Genomic DNA, 26,589 nt, shown 5'->3' with positions numbered 1-26,589 from the left:
TAAGGAAAAAACTCTCCTCTTTCATTTCATCCTTCCCTCCTCCTTTCCCTCTGAGCCACTACATTAATTAGCTGTCTGACTGATTACCCAGTCAAGGACTTAAGAGATCAATGGTGACAGTAGCCAGGCAGGTAATTTAGAGGAAAAAACCACTAAAGTGATGCTCTAATGTCTTCCCGAGAATGAAGTGTGGTCTAGTTGTGTCAGCAGAACAGACAGAGAGGGAAGTTACACTCAGAAACACGCGACTGAGTTTCAGTTCTTCTGCGACAAATTACCTAAAAGTGTATTCCTGGGATTTCATTAGCTCCTAATTGGAAGCAAACAAACAAAGCATTTATTCCTTTGAATTTTAGTATTTTAAGTACCGGTGATGCGCTCAGCACTGTGTTAGACAAAGGAGAAAATATAGGCTTTCCAAGCAGCTCCCATCTGAAATACATGAGCGATTCCAAAGGGACGGGGAAACCCTGAGGAGAATTCGACTTCTGAGCACTTTTTTCTTTGATATATTTTGCAACTGCATTTTCGGTGATGTAGATGAGAGTTACTAGTTTTAACATCTAAAAACCAAATTTTGGGGGGGCTGCCTACCCCAGAGGATAAATTAGAACGCTTGAAGTGTTAGGGCTGGTTAAGACTGTAGTTTTGCACGCAGCGGTTGCTGGAGTGTTGTTTTTGCCTGTTCTGTGTGGCTGAGTTCAGCCCTTTCATACAGCCGGGGCACTCATGGAACTATGCTATGAACTAACTGAAAAATTCATTAGGTGAAACAGAACTCTTTTATCACATATTGGAATATTTTCCGAATTTATTTGTTTCAATTTTCTTAGAGAATAACTCTTTGAAATTTCCTACCCTCTGGATAGATCAAGAATATTTGAAAACCAGATTGGGTTGTCTACCTGTGTTTGGTTGGCTCAGTCTCAAAGGGCTCTCTGTATTTCCTGACTTGATGAGCCTCTAAACCCTCCTAGCACGGATACCCCAAATTTGATTTCTGTGAACACATAAACATGTAGGTACTCTGCTGAGTTTTCGAACGAGTTGCTTGTTCAGCTGCTTGCAGATTTTCAGGAGGGTAATAGCACAGCCAAAAGAAAATCATTAAGAAAAGATTTGTTAAAAAATTAAAAACCATTTCCTCCTAGAAAATATTTAGTAGTATTTGCACTGCTCTGTGACATAGTGGATTGCTCTGAAGTTTCTAAACACTAATTCTTTTCTTTGTGTTGAGATGAGGCTGGAACAACTCCTTTAGGTTTATTTGAGTTACATCTGGCTCTCACCTGTGTAGGTCAGAGAAGATGCGATTTCCCCCCCAAATATGTGATTTGAATTTGAATGTACATAAGTACACTAGATTAGCCACTTATTGGAGTGTCATTATCCCAAATCCAGAAATAGATAAAAGTACTCCCAGCTGTTATTGCCTGCCAACATAAAACTTACTTTAGGATTATGTTGTCAATAGCGTGTTCTTGATAGGGTTTTGTTAACTAATGCTAAAGGGAAAAACTAAGAAATTAGATCAGCGGCCTTTTTATAAGTAACTGTGAATGTGGGTAACATTTTATTTTCTCAATCAGATGTAATAGCTCCCTACAGAAATATACTCCTGACTTGAATATCAATGGATCTCTACTTATTCTGACAAAAAGAAACACTTTATTTTAACGTTTTTTCCCTTTTAGAGAGACTGCTACGGGGTGAAATTGTTCAGAGCCTTTTTATTTTCCTCCCCTTCCAAGTGCTCCCGCTCTCTCCTCTGAATGAACCCAGACATCGATGAAAACCGACGTTTCTCTTACACCGGGCGAGCGCGGCTGGTGACTGTTGGACGGGTGGGGTGGAAGTGACTGGGGAACGAGTAGGACATTGACAGTAAATTCCTACACAAGGCACACCTCTGGAACCACGCGTGCCCGGCCTCTCGCCGCCACCTGCCCTGGCACTTGCAGGGCCACCACGAGGGTCCCCATGTCCAGTCCCAGCCAGGTTTGCTCCAACACCCGTTTGCTCGTTACGCCTCGTTCAGGGGTTTGGCCCTTTGTGGCTGCTAATGTCCGTGGATGGCTGTGCTGCTACCAAGTAATGGAAGAGGGGGTCACAGGGCAGAAATGCTCAGAAAGATGGAAATGAAGCAGGAATTTCAATTCAGAGCTAATGGATGGGGTTCGGAGGCTTCTATTAGCAGAAATTATCACTGTATTAATGTATTTCAGGCAGCATTTTTTACAGTTGAATATGGTGTTATTTTCCTAGTTATCCACTCCCTGACAAGTGGTTATAATCAAAGCTGTCTGTGAGCACTATTATCAGAAACTTACTATTATGTGCCGTAGGAAAAAATATCGGGGAACGACGCAGTGCCAGAAGGCTATTATATGTTTTAAAGATCTAGTGCAACGCCAAGTATTTATTTATATACCACTTTTACTTCCTGTGGAAGAAAATAATTTGAACTTAATTTTCTTGTCTTACCCAACTGCTTTAGAAAATGTACCTCCTGAAGTAAGTCCATAATTACGATTAACAACACGGGCTAGATCCTCAGGTACTGTAAATTAGCGTTCCCCCATTCACTGCAGTGGAGCAAAGCCAACTCATTGCCACAGGGAAAGCTTCCAATGGCCTTGGTGTGCTGCTTTACATCTTCAAGGGTATTAACCAACCTTCTTTAATACAGTATCATATAGAATTTACTCTATTTGGCAAGAACGAACTTGGAAAACGGATAAATCTGGCATTGTGTTCCTAGAAGTCTTTAAAATTATGTTGTAAGCAAAATTAATCCTTTCAATATATTCTGTTGATGAATGAAATCAACGAAACTGCTATTGCTCTGTTATGTGGTCTGGCTTTGTTGACCAACTTCATTTTCTTCTTAAATTTCACGTTAGCCGTATACTTGAAAATATTACTGTAATTCTAGCATAGCTCTTAAAGGTTATTGTGAAGGAAAGAACTCCAGTGAGACAACATAAAAGGGAAGTAATTACCTAAAAATGTTTATATCTGCATAGTTGACTATGAAACATGAAGAGAAAAAAAATCACAAACCATAGGGATTTTGAGGATGAGGACATGAGTAAGCAATAACAAATTCTGCACTTCTCAATTAATAAATCCTCAAGAAAGGTAAAGATTAATCAGATTAATTTGAGCAACAAAATAATCAATAAATTTTTAAAAACATTCTCTGTTCCAGGCTGGTCTGCCGTGCTCTCCGTCCAGTTGGCATTGATGAAAACGATGGTCAAAGACTAAGACTAGTGAAGAAAAATTCAGAATTCCTGAGGATACACTGATAGTTCGCATCTGAAAACAGGTACTATCCCTGTAACTTGTTCTTTCCAAATTCCCTGTCTCAGCATCCCCTCTCTTTCATTGTACACCTGGGAATTGAACAAACAAAGTCCAAATAGGTTTTTGGAACAATCCTAAATCAGGGATACTGTGAAGACAAATGGTAAATGTCTGTTACCCCAGCTGCTAAGTTAATTACTGTAATGGGAAACATCTTGAGAGAAGCATTGCATATGGTTATTAGCAATTAACCCACCACTCCAAAAACCACAATTCCTGCTAATAACAGAACACAGCACAGCCTTCCTAATTACAATCTCGGCACGAAAATTTCTATCAGAAGGGAGTGTTAAATCCTGTAACTATGATTTAAAAAGACTGGAAATGGAGATACTGAGGATTAGACAGAAAAAAATTAAAATACAAAAGGGTGGTGTGTTACTGATCCAAAGATGCAGGCACACTCATTCATGCTTGGGAATATACCACAACTTTCATGACATCTGTGTAGGAAGACAAAACCAGAAATGAAAATTAAAATGTTAATAGGGAGGGAAATATGCTTTAAGATGGAGACGATAGGAGGGGTCTTCATGAGAGAGAACTTTTCTGCAGAATTCATGATCTGGACAATGTTATAAACAGTGTGCTGAATTTGGATTTTACTGGAATCTGTCAGAACAATTTTCTAATCAACAAGAGAGGAGAGTAATGAAAACTATGTATTTTCCATCCCATGGAAAGTCCTTCAGTACTACATAGAAGACATGAGCTGTTTTTTTCTGACCTTTCTATACAATAGGATTAGATTATAGCTCACCTACACAAAGCCACCGAGGGGAATCGGCACTTCAGCTGCGCAGTTCAAAAGCTTCTTTAGCAGAGCAAGATGCAATTTAATTTACTCCTTTCACCAATTAGGAAAGGGAACTCTTTTGTCGACACGTTCCGTGCTTGGTTTGGTGGTGGCTATGATGTGGTTTGTAGGTATCGAGATCAAAGACGCACAATTGTATAGCAAATAAGTTTCATAACAGTAGGCATGTGTCTAGTTGGTCATGGCAGGGATGTGAAACATAAAGAAGTCACTAATGCTGCATCCACTACCCTTTTTTCCTGACGTAGCCCACTGTTACCACTGTAAGAACTAGAATAAATGAGTCTGCTTTTACCTCTGTATTATCTGTGTCGGCTCTGAAGATTTAACTGACTCGGGCACAGTCGGATCAATTATCCCAGTAGGCTTTTGAAACTGCTTTCACCAATGCTGGTTCCCTGCAACTCTTGCTCATGTGAATCATCCCATTAAAGTCAACAGCTTTGCAGGATATTCTCAATTAAAACACAGCTGAGGATAAAACATTAGATAATATTTGCAGGAAGGGCACATTGCACAGACTGGGTTTACATTTCAGTTCAGGAGGACGTCAGCGTCATACTTGCTCAAGCGACGCCTGCAAGGCCTTCTGTGCAAATTGCAAGGAGGTTTTGCACCACTCCGTCTTCAGAATTCAGCTCCAGCTGCATTTTGCTGTGTGGCCCCAGGCAAAGGTCTCATCCATTAAGTAGCCTTCACCGAGCAAGACACTCTGCACTTCAGTACCTCCCAATTTGCATGTTGCTGTTCCATTATTATTAATAACTGGGTGTAATAAATGTTGTGTATAATTTGTAATGATCACATACAGGTTTGAAAAATAATGTCGAACAATTTATTTTTGAGTTCCCTAAGATGGAAAAGAAGTAGAGTATTTTTTAAAGACTAATTTACCTCTTTTGGAAATAGCAGCTGAGCAATAAGATCCTTTGCTATTTTGCCATGATGCGATCCTGAAAATAATCCAGGTTGGGATGACAGCTCAGGCCGTAACGAACACTCAGCCTTGACATAATGAAGGTCTATTATTTTATGAAGAAAGATTTTCTGAGGTTTAGGAAATAAAATGATTAGAAAACTATGTGCTCTGCAGGAGGTAATGAGATTAGCTCAACGCAAGGTCCTGCAGAGTTAAAACTACTCTAGACACAAGAAAGGCTTAGCCATTCAATGGAAATTTCAGGGTACAATTAATCTCCTCTGAGGTCAGATAAAGGCTATATGTTTTCTTTACCATGAAAAAGAAATCAGTTGATAAAATCTCAAGGGGATCCTGTCAATGCAAGCTTCAAAGCAATGAACTATGTAAAAACAGATTTCTTGTTGTGATTGGTAAATGTTTACCTGCTTCAGCAAAGGTCTTGGAAAATAAAAACCGTAAAGGAAGCTGTGCTTGCAACGTGTGTGTAAAGGAGAAGAAGCCAGTGGATCTTGTTACGGGACTGAAAGGAAGACAAATTAATGCACTGTAAAACTGAGGCCGACCCCTAACCCGTAGGATGTCAGAGTACCCGTGCGGTTCTCTCTGTCGCAAACCTGTACAGGAGCCAATTTGGAGCAACTTGAGACCAAGCCCATTCCGCCGGAGTGGAAGCCGATCGCAGGTGTCTTCAGCATCGCTTGGCTCAGGGCCCATCTGCTCATTCACAGCCCAGTGCCTGGTTAGTCATGGGTCTCCAAAGATAGGAAAATTGTGGTGTAATGGACCCCGAGTCCTATGTTAGATCATAAAACGCTTAAGGTGTGTTTTTCTCATTCTTTATTTGCTGCTTTGCACAGTTCCCTTTCCAGGTCAGTTGGTCTCCTTTCTCTCACCAGTAAAGGGGAAAGAGTTGCCTTCTGACAGCGGTAAAGGTCTGGAGAGATCATAAAGATGAGAGGATGGGTGGTCTAGAGGATAGCGCACAACTCTGGGGTTTAAGAAACCACTCCTCGGTTCCCAGCTTTACATTCTTGCTGTCCCTAACTCTCAGCAGTAGTGGCGTTATCCCTCCCTCATGATGTTGGATGCATTTATTTTCACGGTTGCCTCTTTGAAGTGCTCAGATGTGATTGCAATGGACGCCACGCACAGAACAAAGAAGAACCAGAGGAAAAAAAAGAGAAGCCAAGATGCGTCTCTCGCAGTAAAGAAGAAAGGGCTTGGCATCCTGGGGGGGGTGGTCGGCTCTCCTCCGAGAACTGGTAACCGGCGCGAACAGGAGGTTTCATGGAACTTCGTATTATTATTCAGTGAGAACAAATCCCTCCTTATCTCCACCTCTCTGTGTTGTGCCCGACACAGGAATTCGGACCAGGACGAAAGTCCTTTTAAAGGAGGGGAACCGAAAAGACACTGCAGAGGAGGAGAGGCTGTAAGAGCACGGGCAGAGCCGGGCGGGAGGAGACCCAGCGGCGATGCGCTCCGAGCGCCTGGGGCTGCGCGGGTCGGGGGCAGGGAGCACCGAGACGCCCCGCCGGGGGAGGAGGAGGAGGAGGAAGGAGAGGAGGAGGAGGAGGGGGGGAGGAAGAGGAGGAGAGCGAAGAGAAGGAGGAGGAGGAGGAGGAGGAGGAGGAGGAGGAGGAGGAGGAGGGCACGGCGGCCCCTCCGCCCCGAGCAGCGGGGAGCTGGTGGGGGCGGGCCGGGGGCGGGCCGGGGCCGCCCAGCCAGTGGCGCGCCTCGCCGCCGCTTTAAATGATTTGGAGGGCTGGCGGCGGCGGCTGCTGCGGCGGGTGGTGGTCCCGGTGCCACCGAGCCGCGGCCGCCCACCGCCTGCCTCCCCTCCCTCGGCGGCGCGATGGGCGCGGGGCCGGCGTGCCTGTACCTCTGCCTGTGCTGGGCGCTCGCCGCCGGGGCGAGCGGGGCGATGGAGCCGCGGCTGCAGCGGGGCATGTGAGTGGGGCGGCGCTGGGTTGGGGGTCGGGGGGGCTCGCAGCACCGCCCGGGCGCGCTGCCTTTGTCTCTCGCCGGGTCGGGGTCCCGGGGTGCTGGCGGAGTTCCCCCCCGCTGGGAGCTGCTCGGTGTTTATCGCGGTTCAACTCCGCGACAAAGAAAGTTTAGCGGGGTGCGCCTGCAGCTTCGCCGAGGCGAACCAGGCTTCTGGTCCGCGGAGGTGTTTCTGAACGGCTCCTCGGGAGACTTCTAGCCCCGGAGGGGAGGCGGGCGGGCTGGCCTGACTTGGATTCGAGACCTGAGTGAGTGCGTCGGATCGCTGAGTCTGCCGCTTCCTTTCCATGGGAAAAGCGGACGGGTGGCAGAGCTGAGCCTGGTACAGCTGCCCCAGCCCGGGCTTTCTCGGGGATGACGGTGGGCTTTACCTGGGGGAGAACAGCAGTAGCATCAGCCCAGTAAGAAAATGTAAATCCAGTGAGGAGGAATAGAGACCACGCGCAGCCAGAGGTGAGGGTGATGGAAGGCATCCATCCATCCCAGCTGCGAGCACAGCTCCTTTGCAGACACAAAGGAGTTCGGCCCACACGTGTACGTACTGGTGCCTTTGCAGCAGGAAGTTTCTGTGAGGTGTTCTGCGTGGCATGGGCACCAGCTGTCCTTTGTTGTAAGTGCAATGTAACATTTCTGTCAAGAGGTGGTTTTCTGGTCGAAGTCTAAAGTAGAATAGCTGACAGTGTGTGTGAAATCTGACAGTTAAAGTTTTTGCTTATGGAAATTGAAAATAATTTCTGGAAACTGCTCCCCGGTTTGTGTTGGGTACCTTTTTCTCTGCAAAGCTCCTCTTGTATTTTTAAGGAATGTTCCCCCCTGGCCCCAGCGACCTGACAACAGCCTTTTCAGACATCTGTGTATATCCTAATGTCTAACCTCTTTTCTTTTCCTGTTTTTTTTTTTTTTTACGTAATCAACTTCATCCCATCCTTTTATAATTAATTTTTCCTGTATTTAGTTTCAATTTAGTTATTTCTTGTGTCACAAAATTGAAATTTCTAAGCCTATTGCTCATTAGCTTTCTATGCAATATCATGTAAATATGTATTTGCTAGAAGTGCTTTTATGGTGGTTTATATTGTTCTATTTTGCTAGAGCACTAAGTATCCATCACAATGTTTAGAGAGTCAAGTTTTCATTTTCTGGTAAAGCATTTTTCTTTAAGTGTTCTGTATTTCTTTCAGGAAAGCTTCTTGCTCTCTTTACAAGCAATTACTCTACTATAAGGAAGAATACTGTTGGCCTACATTAATCTATTTGCATTTGGCATATCAGTAATAACTATGATTCTGCACTTTTGAAGCTGGAGGTGGTGTTAACTGTGAATTGCCTCCAAACATTTTTTTTTCTTTTATCTTTTTAAAGATAGTGTCACTGAAAGAATATAGGAAACATTCCCTTCTGGAAACTATATGAGGATATTGGGCTGGAGTCATTGGGAGCAGCAGTGCACTGTTAGCCAGCAGCAATCAAAAAAGCCCACCCAAACCCCTATACCCCTATACCCAAGAGCCTTGGGTGCTTCTCCCATGAGGTGTATTCCTGCAATTACTATAATTTTTATTGCTTTCCTTGAGCTAGGGCAAGTGTGTTACTCCAAACTTACTTTACACTATTTAGGGACTTTACCTTTGATGTGGATGGAAAGACAAGAAGTCATTATTCCTGAGGAGTAAGCCTGCCAGCTTTCACCAGGAAACAGTGAAATGTCCAAAAGGACACTTTTCATGAATCACCTTTTTCTAGTAGTTCTGTATGGTTCTTTTGACACTGGTCATCTGCAGTCAATGGAATAAGAACAACAGATGTATCTCTTGAAACATACCATGCTGAGTGCTTGCTTCTTTAGCGTGTGCTGTTGCTTTGAGATCTTATGTGGCTGAGGATGTACAGAATATTCTTTGTAACTGTTTTTGTTCTGCTGTTAACTTGACGATTTGCTCCTAGCTAAAAATGCAAGGGATCTGTGTGGATGTTGGTATTCTGCTTCCAAGCCCCCTGAGGAGATTTAATGTAGAACAGATTATAGGATGACTAGCTATTTCCATCGACTACGTTTCCAGACAATTAGCCCTTGATGATCTTGTATTAGAAGTTAAGAAAACACTGGAACGACCAGAGAACAAATAAGCAGTTTTCATCAAAGAGCATGCTATTTAGGCCTTGAAATGAGGAATTAACCATCCCTTGTCATAAAAAGCATGTTTTTAGCAGCTCACTTTGCAGTGAGCTCTACAGTTCAAAATTGAGCTATATAACGGTATTATAAGTGTGATATGTCATTATCTAGTATTGAGTTTACTTTCAGGATGGTGTTTCACAGAAGGAGGTAGTTGTGGGACAGTGCAGAAATAGCAACTAAGAGTAGAAGGTTTGAGTTGCTAACAGAAGTGGTAAAGCCCTTCCTAGAGAAATATTCCACCACAAGTTTTAGAAGTACAGATGTTTGCTCATAGTTAGCTGTCCAGGACAGAGCAGAAGGCAGGAGTGGTTATGAGGTATGTGCTAAGAACCCACTTTGTGCAATAAATATTACCTTTCATAGTAAGGACTGAGACACAGCTCAAGAGCAGATTCTTCCCTTCCCAAGGGACACATGAGTGAGGACTTCTTTGGAAAAGTCATGAGATGAACTTCATCCCTGTCAACATTAAGGCCACTGACTTGCTCTGTGGTTTTGCAAATCCAGGATGATATCTAAAGGGTCTGATTTAGTTTTAAATGATCCACTCAGTCTAGCATTAAACCTGTTTTTGTTCAGATTTTTGAACTGCTCAAGTTTTTTGAGCAGTTGCATATTTTCACTCTATCCATAAGCAAGTAAACTTGATCACATTCCAAAGAACACCTGGATGTAGAATGGATTCTTGGCTGAGTAACTGTTTTCCAGTTTCTTCAATTCTATGGGGCACTGTAGGCTTACTCATGCTCCTCCAGATAAATTACATTCCCAAGAGCAGAATCTGGCATTCACATGGTATCTACAGTTGCAACACCCAAGCAGACTTGGTCCTTTAACCGTAACAGTGATTGAGCTACAGATACAGGACTATTGTTGCACTGTGTCTCGCTGCAAACAGGTTGTGGAAAATATTTCAAAGGACTGTAAATAACAATTGTTATAGGCAAGTAGGTGTAATTAAAAGGGTTAAGTCCACTTTTTTTGAGGACTGGAATGCATTTCAAAATAAACTGCTGGTGTATAAAGCATTTCCATACGAAGAGATGCATCTGAATTTTGATTGCTACAGTGGAATGAATTGCATGTCATTTTGAATGTGTTGGAATGCAGTGCAGAAAACAAAGTAATGCAAAAAAAATGTTTCTATAAAGTATATGGTGATACAGCTTAAGCTTGGAGCCTGGAGTTTCGTCATAATACTGTCCAAATGATGTGAAAAGTAGGTTGTATAATCATTTCTTGGTGAGAAATTGTCTGTATTTTCACCTCCAGTGATGCCAATTTGCAGGTGTGAGGAAAGTTAAAACAAGGGCTTCAAGTATGTTTAGTTTTTGGAGCTGAAATGAGTAATGAATGTAGTAGAATTGCCTTCTATTTCTTTGAATGGGATATCATATCTTGACAGATTTGGTAGTTAAAAAAGATTGCAGGTTTTCTAGTGAAAATAAGGACCTGATTTGACACTGTGATATAATTTAAATTTATATCTTACATTAATAAGATTAAGTTAGAGGTTTCTTATCAACTCTTTAAACCTTGGTTGAAGTGATACTGGCAACCTAGAGTCGCTGCTGAATTCTGGTTTAGACTACTGAGTTTTACCTAAACACTTTTTTTTCAGCTGAAACAAGTACTTTTTCCTAATCTTGCCTGCCTAGAATCTATAAGGTTGCAGTGAACCCTCAGTATTCTGGAATGGTAGCTACCTCCAGCCTTTGAGGTTTGGATAATGTGACATGGTTTAAATGCTTTGGCATCAAAGTTATGACAGTCTCATCCTGTTGTCCCCCTCCCCCTCCCAATACTTTAATATCCAGTAATTGTTGTGAGGAAAGAAAAATAGATCTTGAAGACTGATGTTTCTTATCTCTGAATGTGAGCATCATGCTGAACAAAAAATAGTCATTCTAGTCTGTGCACTACAGTGTCTTGCCACCAGATAGAGCTCATGCTGGTCAGCATTATAACGCACAATCACATTTTTCAAGAGTTTGTACTTCAAGCTTCTGTTTCAGAGTTTGTAGAGGAAAATTAATTTTGAACTTACTCTTTTAACAGATGGTAAAGGGCTCTTTTTTCCTCCCACAGTCTATTCATTGGACTTAAGATAATGAATGTCATCATGCTATAGTTCTTTTCCTGATTTATGGCATGTTTTCCTGTTCTTCAGGAGAAAAATGAGATCGAGGCTTCCTGCTAAACTCTGAAGTAACCATAAGACTATGAGAATACATTATCATAAAATGTGATAGCCTGAAGTTGCTGTATTTATCAAAAATGAACTTGATCTCATGATTGACTGGAAAATGTTTTGCAGTTTTATGAATATGTTTTCGTATCAGAGACACCGCATAATGTAACTACAAGGGGCTTAAAAATTTGCCACCCACAATAACATGTATCTACTGTTTGAGTCTTAAATCTGCAGGTTTAAGGTGGGTAAGCCCCTGCTCCCTTTCACTTTTAATGGGATTAGGTTCTTGCATTACTCTTCAAAAACGCACTCAAAGAGGGAAGAACTTGCCAGCATTTCTGTAGGTTTAACAGTGCTGCATTATGAAATGTTGATATAGTTTAGTTATTTATGCATACATTTGTTATGTGCATGTACTCTGTGTTTGCAATATTTCTGATTTCTAGGAGAATTGCCTCCTTTTTGCTTTGACTTCTCATTTCTTCTGTGTTGTTTATATCTAATGCTGCTTATTTATCATAGTTCTAGACATGCCATGATCTGGATATGACAAAGAGCTTAGAATATTTTTAATAAATTTGAAGGAACCTCCTGGTGAGGAGGGATAAGATTATTTGGTAATGTAAAACCTAGTCTTTGGATGACTCTTCAGCAGAATCTCCTGTGATGGAAGAGTTTTGGCTCTTGGAGAGTTAACAGACCATATTGCAGACTCGTGTTATTCACCAATTAAATACCTTCACTCTTTGAACACAGTTAATAGATTTCCTCCTTCTGAAATGTAAGCCTGTTATTGCTTACATTCTCTCTAAAATCTATTGGTTTCAATTTATTTCTGAGGAGAAAGAAATTTCCTTTCATTACTGTTAAATCAAAGCATTTTAAAATTGCATACTGAACATATGTGGTCTTGGTTTTATACTTTGGATTCTGTGCTGGTCTTGGTTTAAAACTTGTTCTTAATTGTTCTGGAGGTAAACTGGAGATTTTTGCCTTTTGCATAAGATGATGTGTGCTTTTGGATACAATGCATACACAAGATGAGCTGTGCTTTTCATTGTATTTCTCTCAGGGCCTATGACCTATGGATGAATATTTGATCTCAGGTGTGTGAAAAGAGGAGCATTATTTAGTAGAAGCACCATAGTGCCTTCCCTTTAAGTCAGGGCAGAACTTGGTGCAAATTGTTACTCAGTAGAGAACACCATGCCCAGACTGTGTTTTTAAGGACGCAAATTAAGTCAATATTGAAAATATATTGAAATATCTCAGGCTATGCTTGAAGGCTTTTTAAGGTACTTTGTGGTGTTGTCTAACAAAAAAAAGTGTCTCAAATTATGAAACACTTAAGTATTTTGGACTTAGTATTTTCAGGTGAGAATATTCCTTACAATACTCTGCAGTAGTTATCCTCCTATTTGTAGTTACTAGCACTCTTTCTGCCTGGCAGATGCATCATCAGTTGTGAAAAATACAGTTGCATGAACTTGACACTTATAATTGTATTCTTCATAAGACAAATTCTGTCCATTTCTTTTGTTATTTCTGGAAAATAACACCAGGAGCCATTGGGTTATTTACAACCTCGGTATAAATTTCTAGTCTGAAAGATACGAATGCTTGTTTGGATTTTTTCCAGTTTACCAGTGTTGAACACTAATCCAGTAATGCATGCTTGTTTATTTGCTGTGGGGTTTTTTGTGGCTAGAATTCATAAAATATTTAGCTCTACCAAAATTACTTAATGTTAAAAAAAAATCAAGTGGGCATTTGCATCAGTGGTGTCAAGCCAAGGATTTATAAGGGAGTAAATGACTTGGAATATTTTAACACTTAAAACATTGGCATGTAAGAACTTAAGTTTTCTTGCATATATTATGTGTTACTTCAAAACAAGCTTTCAAGAAAAGAGATTTTTGGCTCTAAACTGTTAAAATCTGGCATCCACCAGAAACGCAGTGAACAATTCCTAGATACTGATTGCCAAACTGAAACTGAGGATTTCTCTACCTTCTAACTGGTTTCACTGTCAAGCAATGTGGCACTTGCTGTAAACCAAAATGAGCTTTCTCTTCTTATGACACAAATGGTATGACATTTTTTCAGTGATTTTGATTTTAATATTTTAGCATCATGTCTTCCTGTGCCTTCTTGCCAAAAGCAGCTCAGGTGTGTGTACCTGACAGATTTACTGGGGTGACTTTTATTACTCACTCTTCTGCAGTGAAATGATAATTGAGATGGGTGTAGTTAATGTGAAATTTCATCTAGAGATGACTGCTGCTGTTTGATGCTTTCCTTTTATAATTTCACGGTTTTTAACACTCAGTTTTGTCTGAATTCTAGACAATTATTTGCTTTGTCTTAATGATGAGTACATGTGAACTATTTCTTAGCCTCCTTATATGTGACTTCCCATATGTCTTTCTAATTACATTAGAATTGGATCCTTGGGACAAAGGTCCTTAAATTGTCTGTGAAGCAATCTGCATGCTAGAAGGGGTTGTCAGTGCTGTGTGAGGCTTGGCAGGCCTGGTCAGTGATGCTGACATTCTCCTGGATGCTGGGTTTTTTAAGTCACTTGTTTAAAAATAACACCAGTGTAGAGATCTGTGGAGGTGCACAGAAGACAAGTGACAATAAAGATCATAATGGATTTAAGAAGATGCTAACATTAGGTAGTCTCTTCAATTGTTGTGCTATTATTTTTAGTAGTGAATTTTCATTTGTGTACAATAAGACTCATGCCAAAGCAGCCATGTTATGGGATAATCAACTATTTTGGGTACAGTAGATAAAAGTAATGTGCACCCTTCCCTGAACATGAATGAAGACAGGCATTTGGAGGTTAGCAGAGATGTATGCTAAAGTGATGACACCACATTTGCCCTCCTGTGAGTTTGTTTTACTTGGTGCTTTACCTGATCCTGTAGATGCTAATTAGTGCCTGCAGAGGTCAGCCAGTAGAAGAAACTGTAAAACTGGGTGTTGCTGGGGGCTGAGGCTATGTGACACTACTTAAAAAAAAAAAAACCAAAAAAACTGCTTGATTTAAAATGCAAAAAAGGTGACTTGGCAAATCATAGTTAAATGATTTGGATGTGTATGTTTATCTTCAGCTATTCTTGCTAATCAGAATAGATTATTCTGTCTTGGAGGAGGGAGGAAGATAGTTAAATAGAAGCTAAACGACAGGCGCTGCACTTTGATAGCAGTAGGAACTAAAAATCTTATTGTTGTTATAATAGCTGAGTGTGTAATTAATCATCTCATATTGATTTGCTCTTAATCTAGATGCAGTGCACAGAGGCTGAAAGAACTCTCCTGTTATTTAGCTGCTCTGTCTAATCAGAGAGAGGATGTGAATAAGACACAGCAGTGCATTAGTAACCTGTGGGGTTAGGAGAGTCTTCTGTGCTGGACCTTCGTCTGCAGATCCAGAGAAGGGTAGTGATAATGAGACCTAATCTAAATGAGCTTGGTGTTTACAATCCATATCCCAGTGGGCATATAAACATCACAAATATCGATACAGGACCAGTAGAGAGCAGGGATTGATTAGTGGTCAAGGGAGCAGGATGTCCTAATTGTCTCTGGTAGCGCTGATTAATTTTATCTGGGCAATGTGGGGAAATGAGCCTTAAAATAGATTAAGGGTAGAAAGGGGAGCTTTGCAGTTTAAAAAGGAAGAAAAGCCTTCTCTGTCATTCCAGCTTTTGTTGCTATTAAGCAATATATATCTAGAGATAAAACTTATCTATATCTTTGTTTCTATATAAATAAATATATGTAACTTGTTCTTTGGACCTTTTGTTTTTGTGACCTGTTTCCTAATTTGACTTTTTTCTGTGTTCAGATGAAATTTGCTGTTCTTTCCACTTGAGAACATTTATTTCAAATTTTTAATCCATATCCTATTGCATAAAACATCGTGTTGCAAACCTCTCCTCTACAGTGCAGCATGTTTCTGCATGGTGCCAACCTGCCTTTCTAGAGGTCTCTTTCGTAAGAAGCTGGGTGTGTTTTGCTGGTGTGGTTAGAGGTGTGAGGAGGCTCAGACAGTTTTCCAGCCTGAGAAGTTTCTAGCCAAAGCCATTGTAGCAATGTACAACTATGTTCTGATCAACACCAGTATATCTCTAGAGCAAAACCATTAGTTGTTGTCACAGCAGTGGAGAGTTTAGCCCTGACTATAATATTGGTTTCCTAAGGGAAGTTCTCACTTGACCTTTTCAAATTAAATCTGGAAAAGCACACAGACTATGCCTTTCTAAACTTTTAATAACAAAAAGGAAAGGAGCACTGACCAATTAGTGGATGGAATTCTGTATTTTCAAATAAGTCACTTCTTATGACAGGTTCCATCTATTGATTGTTTCATGGGAAGATCAATAGTGTTCAGGCTGCAAATTCTTCAGCTGAGGCAATGCAGGCTGCAACATCTCATTTCTAGGAAGATGTTAAGAGCATTTTGGCTTAGTGTAGAAGGTGGTGTCATTCACTTAGTCTCTGTGGAAAGACCTGAAATCAGCCAGCCAAATCATTCTTTGCTTCGTATTCATTAGTGTTTTGATTTAAAGTTTGCACTGTTGAAAGAAACCTTTAGGGATATCTTGATGTGTGTTTGCGCTCTCACTACCATTAACTTCTACCCACCTTTAGCTTCTTGATTTGAGCTGGGAAAAAGTGGATTGATAGGAGACATTTACTTTAATTGTCATTCAAAGAGCCAGGTGTTAGGATTATGCTAGGCAGAATAAGAAAATGAGTGTCGCAGAAGTAGGATGTAGCTTTTGAAATGGTGGAGCTGTTCTTTCTAGCTCTTATATATTCAGTTGTCTTCCTGTCTCCTCGCCTCCGTTTGCCCCGTTTGGACCATGTCTGCCAGGAGCATGTGCAGAAAGCAGCTTCTCTGCTCCCATGAGCAGATGGCCTGTACCTGTAGCTGTGTTTTCTGCTGTTATGTGAAAACCATGTACTTTTCACCCTAAGAGCCCATCTATTGCTATATAAAATTATTTATGCTTGGGTGAGTGTGTGTAAAAGAGGTAGCTGCACTGATAGTCTTCTCAGTCTTGTGGAATCATGGATGAGGATAAAACTGCAGAGAACCTCTCTTGAGAGATTGTGGACATGATGTTTCTATCATCTGTTCTCTGCCAGGAGTTGTGGGAAGGCTGCAGTCCCTTCTCAGGGGAGGTGAGTTGAGGTGACACTGGTGGTGATGACAGCTTGAGGCAGAGTATGTAGCACTGCAGCTCAACAAATGACCACAATTGCCAGTGCCTCATTGAGGACTTCAGGGATGCTGGCTATATGTCCAGGTGCTGTGAGATGCTGGGTAGGTGAGACCAGAGTCCACTGAGCTTGTGGGCTGCTTCCTGGAGTGGGCAGCAAATGGTTAGTGAGCAGAATAAAAGGGGTGAACATGCAGTGAGACTTTGAATAACTGCTTGAGCCTCAGGAGCTTCCTGAGCCAGGCTTGCCATCTTTGTATTTAATACACCTCCATGGTTACCTTTTTGACTATATTTTTTTGTATGAAGATACACATTCCTTTTTAAATTTTAAGTACAGGAATAAATTATATCTCACCTGGAGATGCTTTTAATTTTCTCTGAACTTTCCCTGTTGTGCAGTGGTTCACAGACATCATAGCCATATGATTAGCCGAGGCTGTTCTTGCTTCGTGTTGGTCTAATTATCTGTTTATTAGAATCTTAAGTCTTGAGCTGGAAGTGTGTAGGGTGTCTGTGTTTAAAGGGCGGTCTCCTAATGCGAATATTAAGAGAGCTTTCTGGCTTGCCCAAGTCAGACTGACAGGCTAATAATAGCCTTCATGTTAGTCTTGGCTAACTGAAAGCATCAGTATAAAAAGGCTTTAAGGGACTGGTGTATCAATCAAATCATAGAACATGACATGTATTTGTGTGTTTTGCTTATTTTAACACTTAAACTCCCATTAAGAAATATTTTCTGAATGCCAAGGGCATGGCAGTAAAGATAGAGCTGCTCTCCTCTAACATGCCATTACATCCACTTGAGGTTTCAGGTTAGTCTTAGGTGGCCTCTAATTAATAGAATGCCATAATATACAACTGTATTTTCAATAGCTGTAGTCTTGTTCAAGAAACTGTTCTTCAGTTTATAGGTAATGTACCAAAGAGCAATGAGTCAGATGGCTTAAAACCTGGTGTGTTGACTGTGCGTGGGGGAGTTGTGAAGATGGCAAATTGTTGGAGAGGGCATGTTTTATTTCCCAGCTTTGCCAGCAGAGGATTACATGTTATGCAATTGCTGCAATTTAATTATAGTGTAGCAGAGGTTTTGATATCTGCCTTTAAATTATCCCAAGGGCATCTAGGAGGAATGACTTACTTTGAATAAGTCTTAATAAACATATGACTTTATGCTGCTGGCGCGTGTTGTTCCGTGAGTGCCGTTTGTTCCTATTAACTATATCATAGAAGTCAATACAGCTATTCCTGGAAACATGGCAATAGCACATGAGTAAGAATTTATAGGATGGGCTCAGTGTGTCATTACAACAATTGTCAGCTTCTCTCTTTTATTTATGGAAGAGCGATGCATATGAATGTACCTTTATCTGGAAAGTTTTTAGGCAATTCTAATAAAAGGAGATATGCATGAATTATCAGTACATGATGTTCTATTCACTAGAGGGAGAGTCATTTTAAAAAGCCTGCTAAGTGAGACTTGGTTGCTAAGTAAGGCGAGGGTTTTATTAGACCAACTGACGTAATGGAAAAAAGCAGGCAAGATTTTGGGCATACAAAGACCTCCTTTGGATGTGAAACAAACAGGAGACTTTGCACTAAGAATGGTTTGGGAACAATTGCCCTGGACTTCAGCTAAATATGTTAAATGGTGGGGTAATTTGAAAGGAAGGGGTAGCTGGGACATGTGGGATGAATTGCAGGTACTGGAGACAACATGGGAATGTGGAGGAAGGGTGCTTTCTGGAGGAGTTTAAGGCAATCGGAAGCTGTGCTGCTGCTGTCTTCTGTGTTGCTTCATGGTGGTGGCTGCAGCGAGGGCAAACTCGGGATTGGGAAATAAAGAGCAATATAGAAAATGGACTCTGCAGTGGAGGAGGAAGAACATGAAGCAATGTGGGAGGGATGTCCACTGAAAGTGTGGTTTAGGATGATGGAGATGAGCACTTCCTCCAAAGCCTGGCAGAAAGAGGTATTCTAGTTCAGGACACTAATTTCTGTCAAGATAAGATTTTCTAGTACAAATATACTCTTTATTCTCTTTCCATCTTGAAATAAGACAACCAGAGCATACAGTTGTGGACTTCCTTCTCGTAACTTTATGTGGACTACCTGGAATTGCTGGGGGGTGGCTGGTTTGTTTTTTAAATCTGATCTGATTATCTACTGGAGTGGCCTTGCTGGGAGAAGGTCCTCTTTACCCTGAGGTGGATGTCCCAAGTAATTCCCCTTAGCTCGAGAGCTGCGGTACCTTTGGGAGACCTGGCTGGATTTCCCATTCTGAGTGTGCTTTGCATGACCACTGGCCTCTGCACAGCACTGGGAATATCATGGAGTTGCTTTGATTTGGTAGGCAGGGTTTCTTCTGAGTGTTTAGCTCAGCAGTAAAAATGATCACGCTTATAGTATTTTCCTGTTCCGCACAGGCTTAATTTAATGATGTTTGTAAACTACCTGAAGACCTGCAGATGAAAGATGTACATTTTTATGAGAAAGGCTACCTTGTGTGGTGTCCAGATATAATAGGGAGCTGTAAAGTACTTTGGACCTCTCAGAAAAAAAGGCACCATAAATCTGGAATGGGATATTAACAATATCCAGTGTCACTAATGATAACTTCAGCTGCCAGGCAACTGTTGGGCTAGAACAGTTCTGTTTTAGCAATGCAAAACCCTCTCCTGTTTTCTAGCACAGGCTCACGTTCATATCTCTGACAGAGAAAAAGAGCCAGTGTTACTCTCTTTGTTACACTCTAGCCTGAAGAGGGGTCTCAACCTGAAATTTGAGGAAGGACCTCTCTGCCAGCTAGTATGACACAGCTGCTGGATGATGTTTACCATTTGCCAGAGTTGGGTATACAAGGTCCCCGTTTCCTCCCTTTTGGTCATATAGGCTTAAATTTGCAAACCTTGCCAGCTAGAGCAGGCTGTCTTGAACTGATGATTTAATTATTCTGTTAACAATTTGTAAACTACTCAAAAAAACCCCAAACAACAAACCAAATCAAACAAACCACCAACAACCAATCACGGAATTATTTTTATTTTTGATACAGTAGGCTCCTTCCTTAAAAGACAACAAAACCCTCCGTGTTCTGTGGCTTTAGAGAGACCTTGCATGCTTTATGCATTTATTTTCTGACATGCTGCATTTCCTAATTTACACCAGGGCAAAGAAATCAGAATAAGGCTGGCAGAATCTCTGCAAAACCTTCAACATGTAACCTTTTTTTGGCCCTCATACCTCCTGAAATCCTGCTATTTTTGTAACTAGAGCTAAGTAGCAGGATGAAGATTACATGTCCTACAAAGGAATGCTTTTTTCCTCATTATTTTAGGAATGATTAGCAGAGAACAACAATGCTTCCCCTTATAAATTTCACGTGCTTCCCTGAGGGGACTGATAGCAAAGGAGGGCTCTTACAGAGTATATGTTATCCATAGCAATAGTTTAGATCATCTTACCTGCACTTGAGTCGATGGCAAAACTTCCACTGACTTGTGTGGAGCCTGAATTTCATCGTATGATTTGTTCAGTTTATGTACAGTTTTCCAAGGCAAGCACTGTGTTTTCATTGCATGTATATATAGAGAGAGGCTGGCTATTCAGTAGCTTTGAGCTGGGGAGGGCAGTGCCTATAGCTGTCAAATTTTTGGTTCCCACCCTGGCACATCAGCTCATATAGGGGCTGTTGCACGTCCAAGACCTAGCGGGGGGGACTTCAGGGGTCTTGGCATCGGCAGAGCCTCGGGCTCCCTCACCTCACTCTGCTCCTGGTACCATATTTTTAGCAAGAGAGCTGTTTGATCAGTTTGAGGTGAAAAAAGTCACAGAACTTAGAAAAGTCAGTATTTTTAAATCACAAATAAAATCTAACTGTTATTAACTGTTATACATAGCATAGTTTTATGTCTATTTCTCTAGGCACCTAAATTTTGTGTTAGAAATAATAGAGTATATATTTTTCTTTCCCTCAAGGCCAAATGTCTGTCCAGTGTTTGAGTTGGCACTGGTGGGACGCCAACAGCCGTGTGTTCAAGCCTTTAGTCGTATGGTCAAGATGTGGAAACAAGGTTGCACAGGGAGGAGGTGGTGTATGGGCTATGAGAGAAGGTAATATATTAACTGTCGTTATACATGAATTCTGTTACTGAACTTAGTATAAATTCTTTATAACTCTGTGGGTTTTTTTTTTGAGAGAAGCTGTAAACTGTTTCATCTCCTGAAATAGTTTAACTTAGTTACGGATGTGTTGTGTCCTACTGAGACTTGAAGCAAGTCTGTTATTACTGAGTGGAAAACACAACTTTTTTCTGTGTTTTGGGTGGGTCATGAAGTTCTTGGCTGGCTTTAGATGACAATTTTATATTGGAAAATGTTCCTGTCTCATCCTGTTTCAGGTGAAGTCCAGCTGTCAAGTCATCTCCTTTGAAAAATTGAACTTCTTTCTATTTCTGTCACATGCTTAGAACTGATGGGAGATCTGACTGCCCCAACAGCTAAAACCAGAATTTATTGCAAAACAAAGTTACTCACTTCTGACTAGCCTGAATACAAATTCATCAGAAAATATGTGGACAAAGTATATCAGAGCTATTGGATGTTATCAGGATGCATTTTGCTCTATTTGCTTTATTCTTAACAAGAACTACTGATAGGGGCTGAAAAATGTATAGTAAATATGATGTATGAGGACTTTTTTTTTACTATGAGATGTGACTAAACTGAATAGAAGTTGTGACTGTTCTCTTAAACTTACTCTTTTCAAAGGTCTGGGTACTACACAGTTTACAAGCAGGTGTACAGAATGGAGCGTCAGATGGTCTACAAGTGCTGCCCTGGCTGGGCCCAACGTGACAATGAACCTGGCTGTTTGCACTGTAAGTGGACAGCAAAACTATGACAAGGCAGGAGAGATGATATCCTTAACCTTGCTTTCTTACTTCGAGGAAGATGGATTTTGTTTCTTACTGTTTATAACTGGGATTTCCAGTTATAAAGAGGTAATCTGTTGATGTGGAAGGAAACTCCTTTTGAAAATAGGAAAGCTGTCATACACAAAACTACCGAGTATCTCTAATTTTAATCAGAACAGTGGAAACTCAATTTCTGATTATAGTTGTTGCAGCATTTTTGTGCCAGCCTGGCTTTGACAGGCCAACCGAATTTATTGCTGTTTCCTAAATTATGCAAAGAAATCTGCTGCAAAACACTTGCTGCTTGGACGTACCACTCATCACGGGGTCTGACTGGTTTTGGCTTTTTCACTAGTGTTGTTGCCATTGAAACAATTGTGTTTCTACCCCATGGTTCCTTACCTGATGAGAACTTGTTCCTATCAGTAATTTGTAATCATGACTGGATGCTTTCCTAAAAGATGGGATTTAATTTAAATGACAAGGAACCACTCCAGCCACTCTTCACAAGACATGAGTAGAAGATAGTGATTTACTCACTGTTTAGTTTTGTTAACTGTTTTGTCAGTAATTGTATTTACTGTATGAAAGTTAGCATCTGTTCCTATGTATTTTTTAATCTTCATACCAACTTGGGGGATGCATTCAGAGAACTTGCCTTTGTGATTGTCTCTTTGTATTTAAAAAACAAAGCCAAGCCTTAGAGGCATTCCTGTTAGTTTCAGCCTGAATCTACATATTTGGTGTGCATCTGTTTTTTTTGTAAGAAATCAGATATGTTTACAATCTGTATCTTAGTCTTCAGTGTGAAGGAATTTAAGGTATTTAAGCGCCAGTGGCAATATAAAATTGCTTTCTTCCTGAAACAGCAGTGCAGACTTGCTTTGAATTCTTTAAGGCACCAAAGTAGTTAAATTATTCTTTTATATTTGATACTCTTTTACAGTTTGGCTCAAGTATGTGGAATTTAACTTACTCTAAATAAATAATATTCTGCATTGGAGGAAGGGAAGTGGTGTAATTCCCTTGAACACATGTAACATCTTTTACTACACCAGTGTTTCTTTAACCATTGTTGAATTATTCTCTAGCAGTTCATGTCTCTCTTTTCTTTCTAGATTTAGGTAGTGTTTTGAATCCTGAGAAACTGTCTTCTGCCTCTGAAGCATATTTAGGTTAAACTGCACTATCTTAGTCTTATTTTTATTAAAGCTAAATGTCTTCACATCAACATGGTAGTTGTAGCCATGATAACAAGTTCTATTGCAGTCTAACCTTTCCACTTAAATAAAAAGCTGGGTTTCTGATTTGAAATGCCAGTTACAGCAGGATTGTGCCAGAAGGAGGCAATTCTGGAGGATCCTTAGCAAAAACCAACAAAACCCCAATGCTGTTTCTTTCTGTTTGTGTGTTAGTGCTATGTACTGTTGGCACTTGCTTCAATGGAGGGAAATGTTCTGAAGCAGGATCCCAGATGTGCCAGTGTCCTGCAGGATTTCAGGGTCCTCGCTGCCAGTATGGTGAGTCAAATGTAAATTCTCTCAAATGCATCTGGTGTTTGGATAAAATGCATGTTTCACAGTGTTTGTTAAAACACGAGCATTTTATGAACCTTGACTTAAAGTTGCCTCTGCTGCAGCCCAACTGGTTATTTGGTTATGTTCCCGTTTTCCAGAATTTTCCTTGTTTGGTATTGAATTTTAAGAAAGCAAGATGAACAATTAATTTTGTTCATATCAGATAAGTTTCTGTAATGGATACTACCATTGAATATCAGCAGTGGTGTCCAGCTGGAATATCTTTCTATTGCTTCTGAACTTGCATGTTTTTGTGGCACTCTTGCTAAATTTCTCAGCATTGCTTTTAGCCTTGTGAGAGTGAATTCTGAGTCAAAACAGTTGGGCAATAGGTAAAGAATGTAGCAAATGAACCCAATGTGCTTATTTGTAGGATTTTTTTTTTGGTGCATCTGAAAGTAGGAAGGCTGGTTTTACAGATCGCTACCAAATATTTCCAAGTATTCTTGAAATAATGTATGCACCAGTCCTTCATTTCAGTCTTACATTTCAGTAACTGTCTTCCAGAATAGTATAGACTAAATTCTATCGACTTAGATTATCACCCACTCTCAATGGGAATCTTTTTCTCTCACATGCTGGTTCACAATCTGATAAACCCAGAATGGGTTGTCTTGTGATTTATGTGAAATAAGACCATCACATACTCTGTAAAGCTCTCCAAAATTATAGAACTGCATCCATTTGGCTTCTTAAGGGGGACAAAAAGTCGTTCCTTCAGAGTAGGCTGTGACTGGGACAAAGGATTTCTTTTGTATTAGACAAATGATTATTTCCTTTTCAACTGAAGCACATTGTGTTTTGTTCAAAGAAAGGCAGAATTTTGAATATTTAGGTTTTTTGCTTTTAAATTCTAATATGTTCATGTCCTCACTTGGCTTGTCTGTCATGAAGTATAAGTGAGGAAGGATGTAACAACTGTTCACAACAATCCCTTTAAGAGCTGGAAAGCTAAACTCTGTATTTGATACATAGCTTGTATCATGCTTGCTTCATAATCTGTCATATTCTGATCTCTGGGCTCCACCAAGTTTTATATGATGGACTGGGTCTTGTGTGGGCTCTCTGCACCAAAACAGCTTTGTCTGTAGGGGTAGCAGCCTCCCTCAGTGAAGGTAATAAAGCAGCTGGAGTTGCAGCAGGCATGGTAAGTGGGAAATGCAGAAAGTCAGCGAATGCTACAACAGAGTTGTTTTAATTGAAGCCTGGTCATAGATTGTTCAGCCTGGAGAAGAGAAGGCTCCGGGGTGATCTTATCGCAGCCTTCCAGTACTTAAAGGGGGCCTACAGGAAAGCTGGGGAGGGACTTTTTGCAAGGGCGTGTAGTGATAGGACGAGGAGCAATGGATTTAAACTGAAAGAGGGAAGATTTAGATTATATATAAGGAAGATATTCTTCCCTCTGAGGGTGGTGAGGCACGGGAACAGGTTGCCTAGTGAAGTTGTGGCTGCCCCATCGCTGGAAGTGTTCAAGGCCAGGTTGGATGAGGCTTTGGGCAACCTGGTGTAGTGGAGGGTGTCCCTGCTAATGGCAGGGAGGTTGGAACTAGATGATCTTTGAGGTCCCTTCCAACCCAAACCATTCTATGATTCTATGATAATTCTTCATTTATAAGCAAGCATTTAAATAAAATGCAGAGCTCTTTACAATGAAACTTCTGCTGACATCAGAGCACAGTGTACCTATGTCTGCCTTCAAGTAATATTAGTTAAGTTAAGCAGACTCCAAGGGTGATGCTGCAATTGTGTATTTCTTCACTGCCCATAGAAACAACAAGTTTTATTTATGTAGCTTGGTAGGAACCCGAGTGACACCAATGCAGGTTGCTCTGTTATTGACTTACAGTATAGCTGCTGCTTCAAGGTAAGCAGGATCAGCATCTCCAAGGAGCTCATAATAAGCTTTTACCAAATGCAATATAAGTCTCAGCAAATTCTAAACTGTCTTTGCTTAGTCTTTTGAGTCTCCTTCTGTTGCCTGGAAATACGTACAGCACTGAGGCGTTTCCGAGAGGCTGATTATGTGGGTGTAGCTTGTGGATAGCACAGGTCAGATTTTCAAACTGAAATGAGATTGTGCAGTCTCCATTTCACAGACTGGTGACTGCAGACACTGTAAAAACCATGTGAGGTGTCCTGCAGTTGGGTGGAACTTTATCTTGGTGGTTTGTCTTCTTTCTGTTGGTTCCTAAGGTTTGAATGGAATTTCAGTAGTCATCATTTTCAGGTTTATACAGTAGCTGCTATCGCAGCCTGGCAGGAGTGAGTTTATAAATTAAATTCTGAGGGAGAAAAACCTTCTTTCAGAAAGAACGTTATGGACAAGTCATGTGCCTGACAAAAGCAAGGTAATTTAGAGTGTAAGGCCTCTTAACCATTGCAGGTGTTGCCAGTCAGATGCTTCTGAGGTTTGTATCACATTTGTTGCAAGCAAAACTAAAGAAAATGTACTTTGGAACTAGCAGCTATAGCCTCTGTCTTTCTGGCTGATGTTGGAAGATGTTGGAACGTTGCTCTTTTAAAGTAGCTTGAATTTTAATGTGACTGCATTATCTAATGGTAATATATTGTGGTTTTAAGTGATCCAGTCTGTCCCTTCTTCCTTACTTACCTGTGCAAACTTAATGTAAAATAAACCGTTTTCCATCCAACACTTAACCTAAAGGAAAAGGAATCTCTCTTAGCAGCATCTTTTGCTTTGAGGATTTGGTGAAACAGATGAGTGCTAGGAAAACCACAGTTTGTTTTTGGAACATGTGCTATAAAATATTAGTGAAAAAGATTTTACTATGGTATGTGAAGCTGTCCAAGGGGACGGTCTTTGGTACAGAGGCACACTTCTTTGTATCTCGAGACTGCATCCCTCAATTGTCGCTTTGGCAGGAGTGTTCAGGTAGCCCTCTTGAGGATTTCCAGGGGAAGGGAGGTTCTAACTGCATAGGATACCACAAACTGCTGGCAGAAAGCTGCCTGTTGGGCATCCTTGGTTGTAATCCTGGTTTCTGTTGATTTTGGTGTTGCGCCTTCCTGTCAATCTCAAGACAGAGGAAGAACCATGGGCATTTCATAACTGTACTTGCACTCATTTGAGCAAAATTGTTTCCTGTATCCCATTCTCTCCAACCTCTGTTTATCATTTTTCTGTTTCTGTCATTCAGTGTTGACAGCTAATTCTAAAGTTTCAGTTGTGCAGTGGCTCTCATGATTTCCCTTCTGGGCACTACAATCCACAGCAAATAGACAAGAAGTTATTACAAGAATATTTTCAAAATCAGTTACACTAAAAAAAGGAACATATATCTTGAGACTCTTCTAATCTGATTTTTTTTTTGTTGCATTTACATTTGCAGTTAAGTTAGTAAGTAGGTGAGGCT

The 26,589-nt window shown here is 40.7% G+C and overlaps 1 protein-coding gene across 1 annotated transcript in view; it reads left to right on the top strand.

Annotated features, from left to right (window-relative positions):
- Positions 1–6,963: 6,963 nt before the first annotated feature.
- Positions 6,964–26,589, top strand: part of LOC104375131 (uncharacterized) — a 198,639-nt gene continuing 179,013 nt past the window's right edge. The window contains exons 1-4 of the mRNA XM_086618244.1: positions 6,964–7,058; positions 20,701–20,835; positions 21,493–21,602; positions 23,054–23,158. Of these exons, the coding sequence (XP_086474370.1) occupies positions 6,964–7,058; positions 20,701–20,835; positions 21,493–21,602; positions 23,054–23,158 (445 nt within the window). The remainder of the gene's footprint in view (positions 7,059–20,700; positions 20,836–21,492; positions 21,603–23,053; positions 23,159–26,589) is intronic.

Source organism: Tauraco erythrolophus, chromosome 11 (genome assembly GCF_009769465.1).
Source record: "Tauraco erythrolophus isolate bTauEry1 chromosome 11, bTauEry1.pri, whole genome shotgun sequence".
Taxonomy (NCBI): Eukaryota; Metazoa; Chordata; class Aves; order Musophagiformes; family Musophagidae; genus Tauraco; species Tauraco erythrolophus.
This window is presented reverse-complemented; position numbering and strand designations above follow the sequence as displayed.